This window comes from Penicillium expansum, assembly GCF_000769745.1.
Source record: "Penicillium expansum strain MD-8 chromosome Unknown contig258, whole genome shotgun sequence".
Classification (NCBI taxonomy): Eukaryota; Fungi; Ascomycota; class Eurotiomycetes; order Eurotiales; family Aspergillaceae; genus Penicillium; species Penicillium expansum.
The window spans coordinates 1-23,721 of NW_015971248.1; the positions used below are offsets into that span (position 1 = coordinate 1).

The following is a 23,721-nucleotide window of genomic DNA, read 5'->3' on the forward strand; positions in this document are numbered from 1 at the left end:
GTCCAAGGTCATGGACCACCCGGAGGGTCACTGCCAGGTCTACTTTGTAGGTACGAGCAGCAAGAGTAATAGATATAATATCTCTATTTTTAATAGCCTAGATAGCTAATAAAAGCCTACCCTCTTGCTTAGTTGAATTTGTAGAGCGTTGAGAGCGAATTGGTGGCATAGTGGATGGTTAAAGAAGAAAGGGTTAAATTAATTGACGCGTTTTTTGGTGGGGTGGCCACTAGCTTGTGGTGGCCACTAGCTTATGAAATACGTTAACTAAAATGCAATGATTACCTAAGTTTATGACCACCCTAGTCATTTGTTAATCAGAGCAGTCTTTGTTGCTTCGTTCTAGCTCTAGTGATTTGTATCATGCACATTGTAGTAAAAAAGGCCACAATCGTTCCCACTGTAGGAACACTTATCCCGAACCCAAAGAAAAATTATTCCCAAGAGCTTATCTTTATTTTGTAGGATAGATATACCAAGATCTACATACACTCATGCTTATAAGCTAGCTGGCTACCATGGAAAACAAAATCGATAGCATACAAGAAAAGCGAATTGCAAACTAAAACAAAGAGAAAAAAAGGTCAAAGATCATATTATGTAGGGTGCAATCACATGTATAAACAAACATCAATCGTCACACCAAACGTAATCAATTATCTGCTAACGAGACGGCCATTTATGTCTATGACATACAAGTCGTGATGACTTTTTGGTCAGTCTTTTTGAATAGTTTTTTAAATCTCTTTTGAAATCTCTTTTTTTCACAGGTATCTTACCCCCATCCTAGTTTCATAGATAGATCACAGGAAAGAAAGGGTAGAGGAAAGGCTTAATTTGTGAATTTGACTCTTCTATATATAACATTTGATACTAATTTACAAAAAGGTTCTCTTCCTCGTAATCAACATCAGAATGAGTGTATTTCTCTTAGAAAACACGGCACATATCATCGCTTAAATCACCGATGCCGCTGACAAGTGTATTTATAGCGTCAACTTGTCGAAAGTCACCGGATACTATCTCAGATTTCATAGAGGAGGCGGACCCACTTTTGATTAACGACTAAATAACTTTAGTTACACCCTAATCCTTTGGAAGGGAAAGCTATTCTTTAAGAGACTAGGAAAAATCCGTGAAAAATCGAAGACAACTTGTCTCGTGGTATTCTCAATATATATCCTTTCCCTCTCCTTTATCAAAAACTTAAAAACATACAACAGTGAGGATTCGCTGGTGGTCACCCACCCAACTACTAACTCACCGGCGCGTGGCTTAAGTACGGCTGAGCGGACGGGAAGCCCTGTTTTCCACACCCTATGGTCGTATGTATCATGTTCCGTGTGGGAGAGAATTATATTATACAAGGGGTTGGAAGGGTAAGTGTGCTATAGACAGGAGAAGACTCATGTTCAAGCAAGAGAGTTGTACAGATTCTTCAGATAGAATTATTGTATGACCTTGGAATATGCAATACAATTACACAACTAAAAGGCAGGAAGTTCGCTAGGCTTTTTACCAGTTACACCAGTTTCGTTTATCACCGTTAGGTTGCGGTCTGTATGTCCCGAGGTCTTGGGTTTGAGAGGCTTCCCTAAGGATTCCACATGCTCGCGTATCTATTTATCCAGCTACTCGCTGCTCCTACTCTCGTTCAATTTGTACTCATCTTCGATTTCCCTTCTTCCCTCATCGCCGTCTCTCTTATCCACCCCCTTTACACTTGATTGAAAGGGTCCTCAACTATTAACTTCCGGCTGTGTTATGGAATAAACCTGGTTGTGGTAAGGATGATCCCATTTCTATGGAATTGTTACGTAGGACAACTACGCTGCTTAATAATACATTTGCCATCCATCCTCCCAGGGCCCTCACAACCGTGAGAGGGAAAGAGAGCATAACATTACGTCCGATACCCATATCCCTTCCTGGGGACGGGTTGCTATCGCGAAACCCCGCTCTGGGCCACTACAGAATACGGACCTCCGCTTCCGAATTAGCCAAATCAATGCCCCCGACCTCGTCGGCCCAGTCGTATCTCTGCTACTAGCCGTTGAAGCACTATGGCAATACGTTGGTACCAGTGCAAGTCTTGCTCGTATTACTTCCCTTGACCACGCCGGTCTGATCGACTTCCGTGCCCGCTTCGTTGAAGGGGACCCGCGAGTGGTACGCGCGATGCGTGAGGGGCTCGGCGCTTCTCTTAACGCCGTTCTGGATGCCACTGCTTTTGCTGAGGGCCTTATGCTCGTCGATCGATGCATTGAGACAATGAAGGACGAGACAGTTAAGGCAGAAGTTGGGGCAATCGCTTACGAAGACTTATAGGACTCAGGGTTTAAATCTCCGTTTGTAGGTAGTTTGTAGGTGGAAATTGATGCCTGAATGCCTTATCTAGGACTGGCTTTTACACTGCTCTAACTATACAGTGTATTGTAAATTCATTAATACTGTAAATATCAAAAATGAAGCTTTTGGCCCTATACAAATGAATCTATCTTCATTATAGAATAGTCGGCCGCCTTTACGGCCTTGTGATGGTCATTTCAGATGGTCATTTCAGATGGTCATTTCAGATGGTCTTTTCAGATGGCCTTTTTAGGATAATTGTTTGAGATATCAAAAGCTTCATTTTTGGACTTAACCGCGACCACAATCAGTGTACTTTGATTATGAAGATATGTGTAATAGTAATTCAGGAATCTTAATTTTTCTGCCGTTCTAAAGTCAGGGGTTCAGGCAATAAACCACCTATAAAAGGGGGTTTGAACCCTCAGTCCTATAAGTCTTCGTAATCGCTACTTTGATGCGGCCTCCGCCGCAAACACCCCTCTCCCCACACAGCGACCAGCTTGCAACTGATTTCTAGGCGCATATGGCACACAAGATTCTCGTTTTCTTTATCTCCTCCGATGCTACCGAGGACGGCAGCACGCTTTCGAAGGGGGCAGTTGTGAGGGCCCTGGGAGGATGGATGATAAATGTATTATTAAGCAGCGTAGTTATCCTACGTAACAATTCCATAGCAATAGGATCATCCTTACTACAACCAGGCTTATTCCATAACAGGCTGGTTTTCTAAGCCTTCTGAACGGAAAGGAATATAACCGATAAATCAATCAGCATGACTGTAGTTAAGGAAAGCTAAGTGGAAATAGAAAGAAGGAGGCAAATAACAAGGTGATTTTGCTTTAGCCATAGGGGGGAGCAAAAGAGAGTAAAGTTTGGCACGCTGTTAAGTTTCCTCGTCAGTTCAACTATACGTTCATGATTAGATCTGGTTTGAGATGGAATTTTCACGGCTTCCTCTACCTGTTGGGAAGAGTTCAGCAGGTCCTTTACTGAGATGGAGGGTCTGAGCAGAGCTTCACTGCGCCTTCGTCTTGAGTTTAGAATTCGACGATTCAGCTTGAGGACCTTCGGCTTGACTGTCATCTTCACGGGGCCCCTTCCCACCTGTAGCGCACACCATTTGAAGGCTCTCCAGCATAGGTTTAGTGGAGTCTGCGGGGTCCACCGATGAGATACTTTCTGGGAGGTGAACCATGTTGCCATGCTGGTCTGGGGGTGGAGTCTGCCTCAAATGTCAAGCCATGCTCATTCCACCGAGATATTCAATCGTCCTTAACATCCACTTAACTCGCCACGTGCTTGGTCTGGTTCATCTAGACTGAGGCCGTCTATTACGATCGATTCTATGAGGCGAGTTGATGCATAGGAGTGTTCTGAGGGTGCGGTAGAATCACTGATCGCTGTTTGCCGGTAGTCTCAGACAGAGGAGGGTCCCTTTTGCTCGGTTCTTTCTGCTGAGCTCGCCTCTGCATATCTGATGTCCGGATCCAATCTTGTTCCTCGACCGGTAGCGGGACGTTGGTTATGCGTGATGTGTCCAGACTGTCCGCGCCTTCAGCAAACAGTCATGCTTGATGGGTGAGCTCCTGAATAACGCCGACTTTGTTAATGGGTTGAAGGGGTTTTGGCAAGCCTGAGTTGTTAGCCGGTCGTTCAGTTCTGGTCCGGGCTTACAGACTGGCTTTCTTGGCTTCCCGTAAGCCGGAGAGCAGGGTCATAACCTAGGCCTCCGCTAGTTCTTTATTCGTGAGGTTACCGTTTGTCCTCCATATGTATCTGTGTTGCTCAACATCCTATCTGACGTTCTCCCCGTGCTCATCGGAGAATGGTCTTGGTTCCCCCATCTCGACCGGAGGTTGAACAACAGGGTGATGAAGCGTGGGAGACGACGAGATCGATAGAGAGTCTAGGTCGGAGGCCAGATGATTCACCGTTGATACCTCCGACTTTGAGTGGTGAGAATCTAGATGCAACGGTGTGGAAAAGAACATAGGCTATGGAGTGGAACCCGACTTGGACTCGTTCGAAGGGGGAGGTAAGGGCTGCGTGAGCTTTACTAAAAGGCGAGGCGTGAGTAGGTCAGACTGGAGGCAATCTGGTGTGGATGGGCACTTGGAAGTGGGTAGGGAGGTTGTGTTTCCTGGAAGTTGGGAACCCAGGTGAGATGATCCAGGATTAGCCCAGTCGGGTTTGACTGGCCTAACTGGGGTCACTCAAGGGAATCTTCGCCGGCTGGTGGGCGTCGTCGGTCGATGAGTTGGTCGACTGAAGATGGCGTTTGAGAGTGGAATGTGGGATCCTGAACTGCGGGTAATTGATTCGAATTTGGTGAATTGAAATGGGATGGGATCGCTTTCCACGAGCATCTTCTTCATCCGAGCTCGAATAATGTCTCTGACTGTCTTCTCCCCTGGTACTCCAGGAAAACCGGGACAACGGGGAACGCAGATGACACAAGTCTGGGAGGCCACCTGCCGCATGCCTCCCTGCGTCAGTCACCACTTGACAAAAGTCACAGGTCATGCATAGAATTGCCGCTTGCACAAAGGATGCTTTTTTTACTACCTTCAGATACACTTGGAATGTTATCTCAAAAGACCATCTCAAAAGACCATCTAAAAAGACATCACAAGGCCGAGAAAGCAGCTGATTATTCTTGTAATTACTTAAACCGGTTCCTCAGCTAGAATACAAACTAGACTAAAACTGGTCTACCCCCGTACAAGATGGAACTGAGTATTGAATCATAGTAACGATGGATGGATTCAGAAGTAAAAACTACAGACTTCTGCCGTGCCTCTCTGGGCCGGATTCACAACAAAACCCAAGAGAAAAGGCAAAAAGACCAAACCAGCACAAACAAACGAGGCCCCGGGGATAGGCGAGCATGGGTATATATATAGAAACCCCCCCAAAAAAAAGAAAACCAACAAGAAACAACCAAAACCAATCCAAACAAAGGCCAAAGAAACACCAAACCACAGTACATCCAAGTGTACTGTTTGAGCAGCAGGGGGGGTCGGCCTACGCGAGGAAAACGAGGAGCGCATCCACCATCCCGGCCGGTTCCGGGGTAGGTGGTTGGAATGAAAGCAACATAACCAGGTCTTTTCTTTCCTCCTCTTACGACTTGCCCTTGCCCTTGAGGGCACTCTTGATGGTGGACAGGACGTCAGGGTCGACGTCGGGCGGGTGGGGGAGGTGGAGGCCGCATGGCGCCATGAGCGCCACTTGAGTACTCGAGTCTGGCCTTTGAACGTGGGCGTGCCCCCACAATTGCCGGATCGGCCGATGGGCCGGCGCTTTGGACCTCGGCGCTGTCAGGGGCGGCAGCATCATTACTGGCTAGAGAGACACTCTTGATTAGTATGAGTAAAACTCCTCACGAGCGCTTCTCGAGCCACTCACCATTCTTCGCCCGGAACTGCCACCACGGACTCTTCTTCTCCCTCTTCCTCTCCTCCTCCTTCTGCTGGAGGTACTCCTCATTGATCACCATCTGGGGGTTCTTCAGCCGGGCTTGCCGGGCATGAAACCTTGCATATGTCTATTAGAATGATGGATACAACAGGAGAGAGCAAATCACAACACACATACCTGACAATCCAAACCACAGCCCCCAAAACTAAAGCCAGTGCAAGCACCCCACAGCTGCCGCCGACAAGTTGTGTTTTCCAGGCATTGGAATCCCTGCAATACGCAGGGCAGACGGGGTGGTAAATTCCAGCCATTTTGGTACGGGTATGAGATATTGTGTGATTTACAGGCGTATACTCTACTGGGGGTTTCTTTACTTATATAACCAGAGGCAAGTACACCCGGTACGTCAGATCACACCTGTAACTTCGTTTAACTTTAAAGTGACTCGGGGTATGCCTAGGTTTGATCTCACTTCCACTTCAAATCCACAGATCCTTTGATCCGTATTCGATTTTCGCAGGTATTGAGTCTATACGTAGCTAGAAGTTATTCAATTTTATAAATTTCAGGTGTAATTGAAGTAAAACCTTTCATAGAATGAAAGATCAATGAGAGTAAATACAAGCTGTTCTGATCATACCGCTGAGTTGTAACAATTGAACCATGGATGAGTTTGATGAATTGACAAGGCTGTAGATACTGACCAATCAAAATGAGAATATCTTCAGAATTGATCCCCGCCGTTCTACGATGGCTGACGGCTTGTTATTTAACAATCGACCTTATTTTAACCTGATCTTCATAGCAGTGAGATCTGATTTACTTGGATCTGAAAAATGCATGAAAGATCAAAGAGAACATTTCTGTTCGCCTTGGAGTGAATTTAACTTTTCAGGTAGTTCCTTCCTCTTCGAACATTGCGACTTCCTGCCAAAAGCATCCTGTAAAAAAACAAAAACAAAAACAAAAACGAACGACGTCACTCCTCAAAAACTGAAATTCGGATTACTTTCAGCCCAATGGGATTAACGGATCAAAGACAACAGTGTTTCTTTCTAAATCTCTTACAAATTCAGTCAGTGGACTCGGTAGCCATGGGGAGGGAGCAGAGGGCAGGGGATGATGATCGTCAAGATCTAACAAAACCAAACAAAAATACTGCAAGTGCTGGAGAAACAAGAAGCATGAGAGCAGAGTGGTCTGGCCCCAGGTCCGCCGTGGTCACCTCACACCAACGCACATGGAGATCGGCCAATGCTGACGACGAAGAAGCAATGGCGTCGGGATCCAAACATGTTCGTTCACGACTTGCCGGTATGATGTAGACTTGGCGGTCCTGGTGGTCCTGGTGGTGCAGGGACTTGGTGCCTCGGGGAGACAGGTGGAATGGGAGAGAGAAGTGAGAACTGAGATGAAGGAGCGAAAGGTGCATTACAGAAAAGAAGGGGACACTCCGCACCCGCGGGGAATGCGGGGATTGATCATCGAAATTGTGCAGGTGGATTGGATTTCTTTACGTTTAATTTCTTTTGTATTGGTTGCATTATGCCAGCCGGTTTGTGGGCTTACAATTCAGGTTACAGGACTTCGAGGATCGAGTCTTGTATACAGGCTGACTGTATACTGGGATGCACTACCATTTGTCGTCGAGGAGTAGGTTCTGGAACGCTATCCCTGTATATCAGCACGTATGTCATAGCGAGCTATGTAGAGCCAGTGAGATCAAGATTATCATTATCATCTTCACCATCGTCCTTTGGAAATAATTTGGCAATGATCATGTTGTTTTTTGGCTTTTGCCCCAATCACCTACCGACGAATTGGATAGGATTGTATGGGCCTTTTTTTTAGAGTTGTCACATAACCTTAGAAAGTTGTTGATAGATGGAAGCTTGCCTCCTGATCTCAATATCAAGGGTATCCAGACTTTCTATGAGCAGAGCTAGCCACATAAAGAAGTAATTCACTCTTGACCCCTAATGAAACTGTATGCAAAGTAGGTGACATCTCTTTCTGCCTTTCTCCCCAGTTCCCTTTCACCAAAATGGAGAGCAGTTTTGTAGAGGATAAACCTGCAGACTGCACAGGCAAGTTCCCAGGAGAGATTTTCCCTGATATCAAAGTCCAGAAGCTGCACTGAGACATTTCTTTCTCGTTTTTGGAAGTTCGTTTTGAAAATCATTTCTTTAAATATTCCTTTTCTTCACAGTGATAGCTAGAAAAATACCGTGCACCCCTTGATTTGTAAGGTATACCATATGAAGGTTGTAAAACGCATAAGCCGTACATACGGGTTTTCTATATATCCTAAGAAACGAAGCGGGTCGGTGGTTGAGGAGCCCCGAAAATGCCCTATGTGACTATCCTAGGGTGATACACCTACATATATCAAAGTCTTCGATGCTTAAACACCAGATTCTGTATTTTTAGTACTTAGGTAGGAAAGCAATCCAATATTCAGCAAATAATTATCGGGCAAAGTAGAGCAGGCCATTTTCAATCTTTCCCATGAGTGGTACCCTTTTTAAAAGTTCGCTCCCACCGGGACAACTGGGGCTTCAATTTCAATGGGCAAAAAAAGCAATTTGCCAAATGTATAGCATGGGCCGAATTAAATTCTTTGAGCATAGTTTCGAACTCATTGCTCATCTCCTGTTTTTGTTTCTCTGGGAGCTCAAAACCTCGAAAGATGATGCAACACTCGCACTCTGTAGTGCAATGGCCTCTACCTTTCTTCCTTTCAGACAGATGTCTCTGTTCACAGCATCCACATTTTCGGCTACAGCATCCACCTCGATCTGAACAATCCTGAACCATTTCTTCGCGCATAAACCATTTAGCATCATACCTTAAGCTATCATAGGCGTCTTTGAGCTCCAAGTGGAACCTGCACTCTTCTAGGTAAAGGGTGTACTCCCTTTTTGGATATTGCGCTTGAATCTCTTTAAGACTATTATTTGCGTTTTCAAATTGGGTTATATCAGACTTCCCGTTAGATGCGATAGCCATAGCCTTTTGCAAGGCTATAACCTTGTGGTGTAACCATTCCTCACGCTGCGTTAGCTCACGTAGAGCGTGCTCGGCAAGAAATAACTCGATGAGTGTGAACCGAAGGGCGTATTCTGACCCATATTTTAGAAAGTCTTCATCATCACTGTCAAAGTTAAAGGTTGTATGCGTAGGCCTATCGAAGAACCCCATGATCCTATCGTGTATGTGTGGAAAGCCTGCAAGTTTAGTATGAATATAAGGTAAGAAACATTCACTGGGACGTACCTCTGTGATATGAAAGACTGGATATATGATATCAATAGAATAGGTAGATATACCAGCAGAAGGAATGTGAGATGAGATATAGAAAAGGACTTCCCGGGGTCCCGTGGCTTTGTCACTAGGCTGCTGCCTAAAATAGATTAGTGGACGTTTGAATGTGGGTACAGTATCTAATTATGACGCAATTATGTTGTAGACATAAGAATCGAAGACCTCAAAGACCATACACAAGAAAGGATGAGAAGGGACAGTGAAACAGATGCCTTCAGGGCGTAGAGATCGATGCAGATAAATGAGCTCCCTATAAAGAATGTAATTCTAATAAGATTATACGATTATGTGTTATAAAAATAACGAATCAAGATGAGCGTGATATTCCTGAGACTAAACTTGTCTACTGTTCTTCATTCGCTTAACTCTGATGGTTTCTGAAGTGCACATGAAATTTATGTCTTATAATATAGGCCGCAAGCTACATGGCATAGGAAAGATAATATTATATAAGAAAGGTTAGCTGGGATAACCACATACCAAGGAGCTGGCAATCATCACACCAAACATAATTGAATGCCAAGGAGATATATATGCATATCACATATCTCAAGTTGCCAATCAAGTTCTCTTTCACATGATCAACACTAAAATGAGTCTGTTTCTCTTAGAGAACACGGCAGATGCCATCACTTAAATCACCGATGCCGCTGACAAACAAGCGCATCCATAGCGTCAACTTGTCGAAAGTCACCGGATACGATCTCAGATTTAATAGAATAGGAATCCAATCGGATGCCGAGGACATGGACCCACTTACAATAAACGGCCAATTAAGGTTAGCGCTATTAAACTTCAACCCACGGCGCGCATTGATTGGTTCTCGGCAGCAATAGTCCTGAGGTAGATAGTATAAATAGACATAGTAAGTTCTAGAAGCAAACGGGGCTTGTAGGTAGCCTGAATGCATTCATGCCCCTGAATTTAGGGAGGAAATGCTTTTCTTTAATAGCCTAGGGAAAATCCGTTAAAATTCGAGGAGAACTTGTTTCGTGGTATTCTCAGTCGAAGGACACAAAGACAATCATCTATATAACCTTGGAATATGCAACATAATCACAACCACACAACTCAACGGCATCAAGTTCGCTTCAATGTTTCCTGAAAATTTCTATGACATTGAAGAGCTTTCCCCTGATGATCGCGCTCTGTTTGCGCAGAAGTACCGGAAATATCTGCGCCATATAGCGCAAACAGCAATATGGACTACCTACATCTACTTTGCAGTGCGGTTGTTTTTTACCTTGATAACCCCGGACCGAACATGGAAGATGTGGGCAATGCTTGGCATTGAGGGTTTATTTGCTCGTAAGTTGTCCTCCAATAAATAACATTGAACAGTCACTGATCCAGTTAGAAATATCCCTGAACCACCAACACTTGTCGTTAGCCGCAACAACAAAACCACTGCGCCAGACACTCCGCAAGAGATTACGTAACAACGAAAATCTACCCAGAGTCGACGTGCTAGTAACATGTTGCGGGGAGCCAGTCGAAATTATCCTGGATACAGTGCGAGCAGCATGCGGCTTAGACTACCCGGCTTCCCGGTTTCGAGTCCGGCTTCTGGACGACGGGGGGTCAATTGACCTGCGCGACGAGATTGCAAAGCTCACCACGAAATGGACCCACCTGTCTTATCACACCCGGGGCAAGCAATCCGGGAAATCATTTGCCAAAGCAGGGAATCTCAACTATGCACTGTTCTCCCTGCAGACCGAAGACCCACCCGAGTTCTGCACAGTTGTCGACGCAGACTCCATCTTGATGCCGGAGTTTCTACGCGCAACCCTGCCCCATCTACTTGCTGATCCGGAGGCAGCATTATTGACTACGCGACAGTATTTCTACAATCTCCCTCGCAGTGATCCCCTCTCCCAGTCGCGCGCTTACTTCTACACGTGTGAGAATACAGAACTCGATCTTCTCGGTCATGCACTGGACGCAGGATCAGGTGCAGTTTTCCGTCGCGAGGCGATTCTCGACGCTGGTGGATATCCGACTTATTCTTTCTCGGAAGATTGGCAGCTGTCGTTGATTTTACGAGGGCTTGGTAAACGCACGATGCAGGTACAAGAGGTTTTACAATTCGGCCTCGTTCCTACTTCTCTCGCGGGACATCTCAAACAGCGGAATCGGTGGCATATTGGACACTCTCAGCAAATTTCTGTGTTGTTCCCTTCAATCAATAAGGCGATACCTCAGCATCTGCGTTGGGACATTGCTCTTGGAGGACTGTCTATCATGGCAGGTCTTGTGGCATACTCGATTGGCTTTGTTGCTCTGCCCTTCCTTGTTGTCTCTGATGGTGGGTTTATTCCTGCTGGATCGGCGTTGGAGGTCAAGATCCAGCTTGTTCTGGCCATCGCTCATGTTGCATCCATGTGGGCATATGACTGGGCTCGGAGTGCACATGCCGGTGTTCCATTTGCACCTTTTGCACATGCGGAGAATAGTTGGCTTTCTGGTGGTAAGTTTGATTTGAAATTGTCACATGTCGGATGGAGCCCTGAAACTTGATTCTAACGTGTTGTGTTAACAGCCCATTTGTACGCCATTGTACGATTCCATCTACTCGGGAGCAAGCCTAAGGGATCTTTTGTTACCGGAAGCACCGCAAATTCGAGTGAAAATGCCCCATCCATTTCTTCGTTTCAAAAGGCATACAGAGATACTCTTCAAAGTGGTGCTTTGTTGAACATTTATCTTTTTATTTCTACTGTTGGAGCTATGCTTTTTGCAGTCTGGGTCGCTATCCCTGAAGATGGATTGGCAATTCCCAAACTTCTCACTACAATTGCTTGGCCGCCGTTACTGCATTTGTGTCTTTTGGCGATTGTCAACAACTGGGTACCCATTGCCCACCTGTTCAATCCTCCGACCTATCACTCCAGAGAATCTAGATTGGTCACCACAGATATGGGAATATCGTACCCGCGAGCGGAGGTTGAAGGGGAACTTGGCTCCGAGAAGTCTTTCTTCGGCCTCTGCTGCTCTTTTCTGGTTCCAACTATTCTTTTGGGCGTGCTTGTGGGTGTTTTGGTACTATAGGGCTTGGCGACTCGGTTTTAGATTATATATCATATTCCTGAAGTTGAAATTCAGAGAAAGAAATGGGGATATTCCCAAACGAAAGGTTGCATCAGCCATGATACCTTTTTTGCAAAACAATTTTATGTGGTCGCTTTCCTTGCCTAGTGTTAGGACATAGGATTTCATTTCGAATTCTCAAAATATGATTAGAATTTAGAAACACTGTCTATTTATGTCCCGTAAGCTCTTCCTCGTGGTGTTCTGTTATTGTTCTACTTTGCCTTTGTCGGTGTCTTAGTATTCCAGCAGTATTATGGTAGTCTCCTTATGGTGTCTTTTGTGGTATTAAGGTAATATTCTCGCGGTGTTCTCGCCATGAGTTCGCCGTGTCTTTCTAAGTGTCTCCATAGGTATGCTTTTTACCTCCTAGCCAAAGAACATACACAAAACAAGACTAAAATTCATACACACATTTTCTATCAACGGAACCAAGGTAACTAGAACCCGCATTGCCATAAAGACTCTAATATAACTGCTGCTGCACTTTATAACTATAGTTTTCATCATTCCTAGCTTAGTGGCAATCAATCAATCAATGTTCAATTAACCTGTTGCAGTCTAACTAGTTGCGTATGACTATGCAGGCGCTTCTTCCAACCGAAGTAAGAACTCGAAGCCAAACGCCGAGTCCTAGAGAGTATACAGATGCTGACCGTAAAGAGTGTGGAATCAGCTCATTCCTGTAACCCTCAAAACCCATAAATACAAACCCATACATAAGAGATTAATAAACTTTTGCGGTGGAGTATCCCTTCCACATTCCAACTCCCACTTCCCATTCTTGCGCTCTCTCTCTTCTTCCAACATCTGCTTCCTCCACTGCCTCAGTCTCAATTGGTAGTGATGTTGTTCGTGGCCAGTTCACCGGCATGATTGTTATCCCTAGCTGAGTTTCTCGCTCCACAGCTTCGTTCTCGTCATTAGCTAATACCCATCCTCTTCCACCCCTAAATCCATTGCCGCAAGGCTTGTCGGTTTCTCGTCGACGTTCTCGATTTCAACGTATCAAAATTGCTGCAGGAGACCTGTTTGGTGCATAAAGTTGACCATGTAGCGGGTGGCCCGCGGGTTCAAAACAATCTTATCGTAACCTATCTCAATGCCGAGATCATACAACTGCTCCCACAGCTTTTTGCGCGGGATGATATACCACGGACATTGCATTGGAAAAGCTTAGTGGCAAGTGGCATACTTTGGGATTATCTTAAATTGGAAGAGAATATCATATATGCAATAAATCATCAATGGCGAAGCCCATAGGAGAGGATATATCCGACAAATCACTATAGAAGACAGAAAAAATCTGTCTCGAACTGAAGCAAGCCCCGAAGAATTTGGGAAGAGAAGCATTAGATACCTAGGCAGCTAAATACCCCAACAAGAGCCCCCTCACTTCCATTTGAAAAAAGGCGATACTTTGAACAATAAGAGGAAATGCCGTCTCAACCAAGAAGGGCAAGGAGACCTGAGATAGACACATTCTTATGCGGAACTAGTTTGCCTAGAACGTTTGGAATGTACGATGGGAATCCCGCGTTGATCTGTCCCAGAATTCCCCAGGATTGCTCTGCGTCGGCATCATACGGCGCTGTCTCTGCAAGTCCCGTTGTGTTGAAGGATGTGTACACCAACGGGACATCCTCAAAGGAGACAGATGCATTCACGACCTTGATATCAAGGCCACTGCTATCGATGAAGCGCACGTTTCCGACACTAGCAAAAACAAGCGGCGCGCCCGTATTGACGGCGTAGGTCCGACCAGCGGCCACATTTACCTCAGCAGTTTCAAAGGGCAATGCGTTGGAGGCACCTTCATCAGGAGTGACTGCAAAGAAAAATTAGCTTTGAGCCACACAATTGGGATAAAAATATTCCATATTCAGCTTACATGGCCAGGACGCGATGTGTAGTGTCTCCTTCTGGGACTGGATATTGAAGGTCATAGCGGGGTGGAAGTGTTCCCAGCATTCCAACAGACCCCAGCGACCGTATGGAGTCGCGATCACTTTGAGATCCTCAATGGTTCCGTCGGACCAGATCTCACGTTCGCCTCCCGATGGTCGCAGCTTGTGGCGAAGCAGAAGGACCTTTCCCTCCGGCGAGATGAGTGCTTGCGCCATGTAGATCAAGTCACCTTCGCGATGCGAGAATGCCGGAACAACGTAAACCTGGTTATGTTTGGCAGCAGCAATGAGGGTCTTCCATTGAGGGCTGTCGATGACCAGAGAATTTTCGAAATAGTTCTTGATATGGTCTTTCATGGATATGCTGTCCGCTATGCCTTTGGGATATCTGGAAAATAGAGAGCCGACATTAATATCTCATACTGCTGGGTATTTCTGAAGTTTAGAGAACATACCCGGGAAACCATAGCTCAGGGAAGACAACCAGATTGGCTCCAGCATCGGCAGCATCTTTGATAAGGTGCGTGGCTTTGACTACCGTCTGATTGAGATCAAACTTCACGTCGGTCCAGTTTTTGTTCATCACAGGAAGGGGCCAATTTGCCGGTGGTGCGCGCACTATAGCGACAGTCAAGTTGTTGTAATTTGTCGAGCTGGTTGCCGCTGGCTGGCCATGATGGAGGCCAAGGGCAGTTCCGAAAAGTATTGAGACCAGAGTCAGACGCATCGTGATAAATTGCGAAATTGCTAGCGGTTACTTCGCTTCGGTTGCTTATACCGGGCCACTTTTATAGATAATATTCATGAAGCCGAACCCGAGAAAATTCATGGATATCCCGAAGATAACCCGATGATGCAATTTTATGGTTCCATATAAAGTTGCCGTGCAGACAAGCCGAGAGTCAAATCCCGACAAACCCCGTTCAGTTGAATACGAGTTATCACGATTTAGACCCTATATAAGCCTCGTAATTTTGTTATCATCTTCATCATTATCTTTGTTATCTCCACCAGCATTACTTTTGTCATCGTTCCAAGGTTTGTTTCCCTCAGTATAATTCTCGTTAATAGCATTCTCATTCATTCTTTACAATATTGTTCTTATCACCGTATTCATTAGAATTTTCCTTATCGTCTTCGCTGTCATTTTTATTAGTGTTATCCTGAGTGTAGGTTCATCATCATTGTCCTTTCTATTAGTTTTACTCCATACGAAACTCTCAGGCAGGACCTCAGGCGAGATTTGGGATGAATCTTATTTGGGTAATAGGGAACAAATTTTGTCCTGTGATAAAATAATCTCCGTTAAATAGCTGGGCAAATTATGATTACCTACATTGGTACGAACGGTAGCCACTTTATATGGACTAGCTATTATCTTCCACATTAAAGCCGTTCGTAGTAGGGCCCCATGTCATATTCTACGGTCTCTCTGGGCCGGAGATAGAATTAAAACATCTGTAAAGCGTTTGTCTCCTTTTTAACTCTAGGTTGAAGCTCACTCAAGAGCCCTACGGAAGCAGGGATCTTGTCCTAGCCCTGTTACCACAACGGCAGGAGGAATGCAAGTCAACGTTACCATATTCCGATTATTCTAATGAGCCAGGAGCTTTTCTCGGGCTTTGATGGCAAAAGCACAAGGGCGAGCCATATTATCCAAAGTGGCCGAGGCTAGCTCATCGTCCTTAACGATATTTGTGTTACTTTCATTCATGTTTGAGACCAGTTCCACTTCTCTCACTTAAATACCCCCTCAAGGGTGGGGAACATGTAAGTGTCACGCTGCTTCAGGTATATCGCAATCCACTTCCATAGGCGCTGATCCGCCACAAACTTATGATTGAGACTTTCCATTGTTGAAATACGGCATGCTAGGACCAATCTCTCAGGCCCGTTACATTCAAAGTACTGTTTCTCATTTCGTGTCTCTTCAGATGTGGCGGTGTATTGGGATACGATCTTCAACGAGTTGATAAACTCCTCCCGTTTGTTTAAGTCATTCAGCTTGATAGAATCCAGATTAATCAAGCGAGCAAATTTCCAGAAATTAGCAGCGTTCTTGAAAGGAAGGAAGAGCTGACTGGGTATCAAACCCTTTCCCTTCCAAAAAAGCCTTCTGTAAATAAGGCTATGCAACCAAGACTCGGTGGATTCCGAGAATGGGGTAGTCCGGGACAGACGATTAAAATTGACTTTGGTACACATGAGGTACAAGCCCAATCAATCATACAGGTTACATTCAGATCGTCATCCAGGAACAATCTGTTGGTACTCAGGTCAGGGTGAAACAATTGGAAGCTAGAGCTGATGATTTAATTGTCTCTTTTGGTTAGCAAGGAAACAAATTCCAAAATAACAAGAGCAGCCGAGGTACTCTTGAAGCACAAAATAGTCTCTGCGAGGAGAACGGTATACCCACTCAATCCCATCTTCATAATATATAGAGATGACCTAGTTCAAACTGCCAGTTTTTGGAGATTGATCGCAAAAGCATGGTTTCCCACGTATGCTTTTTGCAAGGGATAATAGGGAAAGTAAATCAAAATCAGAACGAAAAAATTAAGGGGTGTGCAGATAGTCGAAAGAGAGGGCTTTAGAAAAACGCAGGAAATATGAAGAAGAAGGAAGAAACCATTGAGAAGCAAAAAATCTAGCGAACGGACAGGTCATGTGATAATTCACGACGTGATTATAACCAATCCAAGCCCTCAGATAGGAAGAATGGATTATCTTAATTAAGCCTTAGCTAATGAATGATAGATGTGATTGCAAATTTTTGGGTAATGAATTGTCCAAGATACTGGCGCTAATGCAATCGACACAAATTTGCCCAAGCCAGGAATTGAAGGGCAATTCAGCCGGTCTCTGCAATCAAAAATCGGCCTGTGGCACTATATCGATAAACTCTGGGTACAGATGAAAGAACTGAGGGCCCATCTTCCAATTCGATAAATCTGCAGCGTGCTGAACAAAGAGGTCGCTCGGGGTGTACCCGAAGTCATCATCAAAAGAGTGGGGCCAATGGAAGCGAAAATATTGCTGTACGGCCGAGAGGAATGTGCACGTTTCCAAATATACACTATAATGGGTAATCAGGCGATCGCGAACATTTGGCCAAGGGAAAAAGTCGATAGCACATGCATGTGGTTCTTTTAATTGTTTCTCCGTTGGAAGTTCCCACGGCGGTATTTTCAACCCTCTGGGCCCGGATGAAAGATATATCGCATCAGCTGATAGCTTTTGTATGCAATGGCAACCCTGAATATTTTGGGCATTGGTGACCAAATGTACTCATCCATGCGTTGGAGGATACATAAACCCGGGTTTATTCTTTCTTCGGAAGATAAACTCTCCCATCCTCTATCAATAGCCTTAAGTAGGAGGCCAATGTTATCAATCTTGGAAAATAGCTCGGAAGTATGGCAAGGGTAAGCTTGGCTGAGTAGCTTATTCACAGTGTACCAAGCAGAACACGAGCTTTGGTACGATAAAGCCGTCTGAGGGTCTTCATTTGGGTCTGGGTTGTGTGACGCGGTGACTGGCATTGGCAGGAGATAGAGTGCACTGCGTAATTGGACTTGACGGTGGAAACACGGATGTTGAATATGTGCAATATCTTGTCCCCCTTGCCAACTTTCCATAGGAGAACAAGCTACATGGACACTTGATGTTTCTGTAAACTCTGCGATCGAATAAGGTCTTTCACAGAAGGGTCCAATTGTATCTGCCGCATAATCGTCCAAAGATGGAGCCCGGGAAAGAAACTTCGGGTTGGTGACATGTTCCGCCGTCGGGATCTTAGTGTGCTCCGCCTCTTCCGAAAGGACTGAAAAGGCACTTTGGATAATTTTCTTCAACCGTATGATCTCCGCTTGAAGTTCCTCATTTTTTTCTAGTAACCGGAAAATTGTGGCTTCTGATGTTTGATTTTGTAGGGATTGGATTGTTTCTTCGAGGTGCACTATCCGGGCCTTGGTCTTTTGTCGACATGCGCGCTGGGCGGCTCGATCCCACGCGCGTTTCTTCTCTTTGCGTACTTCAACACCTGCTGCATTGACTTTACTCATTGGTGAATGGTCGATTCGAAGTATGACCGAAGTATGAGCTGCAACCTGGGACATTGAAGACTGGGGTATTGTGTGGTTATTAACCGCCAAGGCCGAGGGGCCTCGGGAAGACCCCTGATACCGCCACGGAAAGGACGGCAGATTGGCCCCGCCCTTGCTTTAACTTGATCGTATTGTGTTGGACTCCGTTGACCGGCAATAGTCCGATCGTTTGGCTCAAACAACTAATTTTGCGATCATGGCACTACTGAGGGTGGGGATACCGTGTTTTCTACGGCGACGAGATGATCACTTGGGCAGCATGGAACAGAAACACCATGATTCCCTGTAGATGATAGCGATATATATGATAGGTTAGCCGCCTCCGTTGTCCAATGTCAACATTTTCGTTTCATGTCTTGGAATAATTTTACTAGAGAACTACGTCTAGAATTATGTACCGAATAGAAATATGTTATTCAAGTGATGCATCCACTAAGAGTGTATGACATACATAGTTGTGTATCAATGGGCGATATCCATGTGAACCGAGTGTTTCGTACTGCTAACACAATCACTAGGGCGGCGGCCATATATCATAAACTTAGACCACGACCTCCACCGTGAGATCCACTGGCCACTTGGGTTGATCAACGCCATTAGTCCGGGTCCCCACATTGTATTTGAGCTGAACCGGGCCATCAGGGAATTGGAGCACAGGTTTGGGAACCCTGACTGGAACGCCCAATTGAGGACTATAGAGGTCCTGGAAGTTACGTGGGTGAAAGACACGGTCGCCGCTATTTTTCTTCAACAATTTCACGTGTACCGGGATCGTATCAAACATAGTGTGATAGTGACGGAAAACAGGGCGGCCATTATCCGACCAAAGCTTTTGCCAGACATTCTCAGAATAGGTCCCGACAGAACGGACTAGCCATTGAGAGTAATAATTGAGGGCGGTATCAACGGTATAAGACCCGCCGTCAGTGGCGCGTCGCATAAGAGCATCCAGGACACCCGCAGTGCCACAGACGCCTGTGCAGTAATCCGAGTTGGGGAAAACCGGTATGACGGGCTCATCAAGACCCATTCCGCGACCGTACTCCATCGCGACACCACAATTCGCATCACTGATCTGCTGCCAGCCACTGCGTTTTGCCCATGGGCCATACCAGCCATAGCTGTTCTCGCGAGCATAGATGATGCCACGGCCGCGGTCGCTAGCGATCTTCAGGATGTCCTTTTCCGAAAATCCATACTTATCGAGTACGCCCGGGCGATAGCCTGTTACCACAACATCGGCATCCTCGATCAAAGCTCTTAGACTGTCTTGGTCCCGTGTCAATCGCAGGTCCAGTAAAGTGTTCCACTTCCCCCAATTCAGATCGCAGTGCACGAAGGAAAAGTCGCATAAGTGGGGAGCAGCAACTCTCATAACGCTTGCACCCATCTCTGCGAGACCACGACTTATGGCCGGGCCGGCGATGACCCGAGTTAAGTCGACGACTTTGAGTCCCGCCAATGGTCTGGTAGCACTTGTTTCTGGGGATGATGGCCACCAGCAAGGTTCTTGCTTCGGATTTGCGTGTTGGTGAATCTCGTACAGTCCGACTTTCCCATTTGCTTGTCCATGTTCGCTGGCAAAGTACTCCTCGGGTGTCCAGCAGATGGTTCCAGCTTGGCGATGAACTTCTGAGGCGAGATGCTCGAGATCGGTGGAATCGAATTCTTTCACCCGATTCTGATAGAATTTCACAACATCCTCACGAGGACTATTGTCAAGCTCTGGCATCCAGGGTGGAAGACCCACGCTTGCGAGGGTTGGCTCTGGGTTCATACTTCCTGTAATGAAGTTTCGATTAGCTTGAGTTCATAAACGCCGGGGGATAGAGATGTATGATACCATGCAAGTGAAAGTAGCGTTCATCCTTCGTCTTATACACATTAGTGCAGAGGGATCGGTAGAGGTTGGCCTGTGCCTTATTGCTGTCCCAATTAGGGAAGTAATTCAAGAAAGGTCCGCCGTCGCGGGCGAGCGTGAAGGAACACTCGATAGGTTCACCCTCAGGATCAATCGTCCAGATCATCGCGGACATAACAAAGAGCTGACTGTGATCACTGCGTACGTAATCAGCTGGGTCCTCTCGGGTTTGGAAACACAGAGCATGGGAATATGCGAAGGGAAAGGAAGAGGGTGGTAGGGAGGTGAATTGTTTCTGGCAACGTACGTGTCAATAACAATCTCCGGTGCCTTGACCCCATATTTGCGTTGCAAGAGAACACTCAGCATTGCCCCCTCAAATGCTTTCAAACTGGCGATACTCTCTGCAAACCTCCAGTTGATCGCAATGCTAGGATCATCCGACCCAACAAATTTGATGGAAGCTGCGGCATCGTGAATTTCAGCAGGCAGGTCTTTCATCAGCGGATTTTGAAGAATTTCGGCTAGAAAAACCCTTTGGGCCTCTGCTGGCACAGAGTACCTTTCATCACCATGAGAATCACGAATAGTGGTCATGACGGGCGATTGTTGAGGCCGAGTTGAAGTTTTGAGCTAAAGCTTCGAATTTGATGCTCCCACCATGGAGACTTGGTCCCTTTAATAGCATATTTGGGGCTTGAGTCATTGGTAGAGGTCCTCGCATGTCACTGATCTTGTATCTGAACTCTGACTTGACACTTGACCCCATATGAACCTTAAAACGAGAACCGGATCTCGGCATCGAGTATTATGCACACATCCGACCAATGAAATCCGTCGAACCTTGCTTAGTGGAGAATATAAGCCCCACTCTGACTCGACTTTATGCGAGTCAATGCTAGGGGTATGCTGTGAAATTGAAGCTGACTCGTAATGATCTCAATACCCGGGGTGGACTTTGGAAATTAGCATCCGGTTGACCGGGATATACTATATAAAACAACGAACAGGATGGCGTTCCTAACGAATTCTGTTTTATAACCCCGTGTTTCATTGTATCGCCTGACAATTGAAAAATTACAAGCTACGATATGCCATCTCAGCAGACCAAACGGCCGCTTCGCATCCTAGGTCAGTGCTTGCGCGGTAAGACTATCGGAATGGAAGCTGATATTCTACCTCGCAGGATCGTCTGGATCCGCCCAGGACCGCAGAAGACTCCTTGCTGCCGCGGTACGAAATCATAAGAATGAGCCATTCGATGTTCTTGTTGGAGACTGGATGTCTGAAGCCAACATGACCTTCAATGCCACTAAGCATAAAAAAGGTATCTTGGTTATTTGGCATATCTAGACCGGTGTCTGTGGATTTACCTTTAACCAATTGAAGCAGGACAAGGAATCGCCTACGAGAAAACCTTCATTTCTGCCCTCGAAGATGTACTCCCCGAGATTGCTGAGTATGGTATCAAGATTGCCGCGAACGCCGGGTCGTCGGATACTAAGGGGCTTTACGACGCTCTGCTTGCCCTTGTGAAGGAGAAGAATCTACCTCTGAGTATTGCCTGGGTCGAAGGCGATCAAGTTTTACCCGCTGTACTAGAAGCAGAAGCGGGAAAGACCTTTGATTTCCGCCATCTCTGCACAAACCAACGCTTGAGTGAATGGAAACATGAAGCAATCTCCGCCCAGGCTTATTTGGGCGGACTTGGAATCGCCGAGGCTTTCAAGCAAGGAGCCAATATTGTTGTTTGCGGTCGAGTATCTGATGCATCTCCTGTAATTGGATCGGCGGTGTGGTGGCACAACTGGGACCGGGAGGACTATGACCAGCTTGCCAACTCCCTCGTCGCTGGACACCTGATTGAATGTTCCTCCTATGTGACTGGTGGTAATTTTACCGGATTTAAGGACCTGGAGCATCATGGATGGCATAACCTCGGCCTGCCCATTGCTGAAATTAATTATTCTGGCCAGGTAATTGTCACCAAAACCCGTGGAAGCAACGGATTGGTCTCGGTCAATACCTGCAAGTCGCAACTATTGTATGAGATTCAAGGACCGCGCTACTATAACTCCGATGTCACAGCGTATCTAGAGGAGGTCAAGTTTGAAGAACTTGAGCCCGACCGTGTACTTCTCTCTGGAATCCACGGTGGCCCACCCCCTGCCACTACGAAAGTCGGGATCACAGCCAAGGAAGCGTATCACGCCGAGTTGGTATTCTGGTTGGTTGGGCTCGATATCGACGCTAAAGCGAGGATGCTTGAGGAACAGATTCGGGAGGAATTAGGTCAGGGCGTGAATAATCTCAGCCTGCTTGAATTCACTTTAAACGGAGTGGCAGCGGAAGACGCCCAAGATCAACCATCGGCCACAGTGGGCTTCCGCGTCGTTGCTCAGGCGCTCGAAAAGGAATATCTCTCGCCTGCCAATTTCTTGGAGCCTATTCTGGAGACTACCATGGAGCTGTACCCTGGTGGAACGTTCCATATGGATGTGCGGACTGCACTCCCTAGGGAAATTCATGAGTATTTTGTGACAAAATTCCCTCAATCACTTATCAATCACCGTATCCATCTCCATGATGGACGAACAATTGAGATTGCACCGCCATCAAATGTTGAGAGCAAAACTGCAGTCCCTACACAGCCATCCCCTCATGTCGATGTCGACAGCTTTGGTCCGACGACACGAGGACCCTTGGGCTGGATAGTCCATGCTCGCTCCGGAGACAAAGGCTCCAATGCAAACGTCGGGTTCTACATTCGCCATGATGACGAATACGAGTGGCTTCGTTCGCTTCTGACGGTCAAAAAGATCCAGCAACTCCTGGCAAAGGAATATAAAGGTGGAAGGATCGTGAGTGACAATTTCTTTCAGAAAGCTTTGTGTCCTATGGCTAACTTTCATTTCAGGAGCGATTTGAATTGCCTAATATTGGAGCTGTGCACTTCTTGCTTTACGATCATCTTGACCGTGGAGTTAGCTGTACTAAAACGCTCGACTTCCTTGGAAAGAATGTTGGTGAGTATTTGAGATCCAAGTTTATTGATATTCCGGTCGGCTTCCTGGAGCGTGGAAAGATATGAGGTACTTCATAGATACGCCAACAGCTAGATTTCACCTCAAATCTATTGTGTTTTGACGGCGTAATTACAAAATTCTTCTCTGAAACCAATCACCAAAGAGGATGTAGTGCTGGCAATCCTGCTTTCCCGCTTTTAAGGTGTTACAGCCACTAGCTGGGGGAAAGAGAGGAAAAAGAGTTTTAGCAACTTTTTAATGTTCCAAGTATGGTTGACTAACTACTCTAGATCCTTAGTATAATTCATACTTCACTTTGATATATTTACATTCTGGGGTTACATTTTATGCATAAATAGTCGCAATGTTGTGCTTATAATTTATGCCCATAAATCCTTATCCATACTACTTGAATCACAGGTTATACATAGAAAACTTCGTTCCACAAAGTATGCTTTCTTTTGCCACCTTCACATAGACCTGAAAAGACATCGAAAAGATACCATCTAAAATACCAACTAAAAAGACATCACAAGGCCGCAACTGCGGCCGGCTATTCTTGTACAAGCGGAGAGCAGATTGAAAGGTGTTATACCGAGTTGGTAATTAGCAGATAAGAAAAAACCGGCGGT

The 23,721-nt window shown here is 45.8% G+C and overlaps 7 protein-coding genes across 7 annotated transcripts; 3 read left to right on the plus strand and 4 right to left on the minus strand.

Moving 5' to 3' along the window:
* Window positions 1-1,607: 1,607 nt before the first annotated feature.
* On the plus strand, window positions 1,608-2,328 carry PEX2_074230 (uncharacterized protein; the record flags this gene model as incomplete). The annotated part of the gene is made up of 2 exons (XM_016744693.1): window positions 1,608-1,661; window positions 1,867-2,328. 2 exons carry the CDS (start codon window positions 1,608-1,610, stop codon window positions 2,326-2,328), a joined length of 516 nt encoding a protein of 171 aa, XP_016600613.1.
* Window positions 2,329-5,475: 3,147 nt separating this feature from the next.
* PEX2_074240 (uncharacterized protein) lies at window positions 5,476-6,083 on the minus strand (the record flags this gene model as incomplete). Its single annotated transcript, XM_016744694.1, has 3 exons — window positions 5,476-5,669; window positions 5,761-5,888; window positions 5,950-6,083. The coding sequence occupies 3 exons, from the start codon at window positions 6,081-6,083 to the stop codon at window positions 5,476-5,478; spliced, it is 456 nt and encodes a 151-aa protein (XP_016600614.1).
* A 4,107-nt stretch (window positions 6,084-10,190) lies between these two features.
* PEX2_074250 (glycosyltransferase family 2 protein) lies at window positions 10,191-12,147 on the plus strand (the record flags this gene model as incomplete). Its single annotated transcript, XM_016744695.1, has 3 exons — window positions 10,191-10,404; window positions 10,454-11,566; window positions 11,639-12,147. 3 exons carry the CDS (start codon window positions 10,191-10,193, stop codon window positions 12,145-12,147), a joined length of 1,836 nt encoding a protein of 611 aa, XP_016600615.1.
* A 1,484-nt stretch (window positions 12,148-13,631) lies between these two features.
* PEX2_074260 (Carbon-nitrogen hydrolase) lies at window positions 13,632-14,820 on the minus strand (the record flags this gene model as incomplete). Its single annotated transcript, XM_016744696.1, has 3 exons — window positions 13,632-14,014; window positions 14,078-14,481; window positions 14,549-14,820. 3 exons carry the CDS (start codon window positions 14,818-14,820, stop codon window positions 13,632-13,634), a joined length of 1,059 nt encoding a protein of 352 aa, XP_016600616.1.
* Window positions 14,821-17,284: 2,464 nt separating this feature from the next.
* PEX2_074270 (uncharacterized protein) lies at window positions 17,285-17,734 on the minus strand (the record flags this gene model as incomplete). The annotated part of the gene is made up of 1 exon (XM_016744697.1): window positions 17,285-17,734. The coding sequence occupies one exon, from the start codon at window positions 17,732-17,734 to the stop codon at window positions 17,285-17,287; it is 450 nt and encodes a 149-aa protein (XP_016600617.1).
* A 1,009-nt stretch (window positions 17,735-18,743) lies between these two features.
* Window positions 18,744-20,660, minus strand: PEX2_074280 (CoA-transferase family III; the record flags this gene model as incomplete). The annotated part of the gene is made up of 3 exons (XM_016744698.1): window positions 18,744-19,984; window positions 20,046-20,260; window positions 20,371-20,660. 3 exons carry the CDS (start codon window positions 20,658-20,660, stop codon window positions 18,744-18,746), a joined length of 1,746 nt encoding a protein of 581 aa, XP_016600618.1.
* Window positions 20,661-21,154: 494 nt separating this feature from the next.
* PEX2_074290 (acyclic terpene utilization AtuA family protein) lies at window positions 21,155-23,154 on the plus strand (the record flags this gene model as incomplete). Its single annotated transcript, XM_016744699.1, has 4 exons — window positions 21,155-21,194; window positions 21,250-21,390; window positions 21,453-22,924; window positions 22,981-23,154. 4 exons carry the CDS (start codon window positions 21,155-21,157, stop codon window positions 23,152-23,154), a joined length of 1,827 nt encoding a protein of 608 aa, XP_016600619.1.
* Window positions 23,155-23,721: the final 567 nt, after the last annotated feature.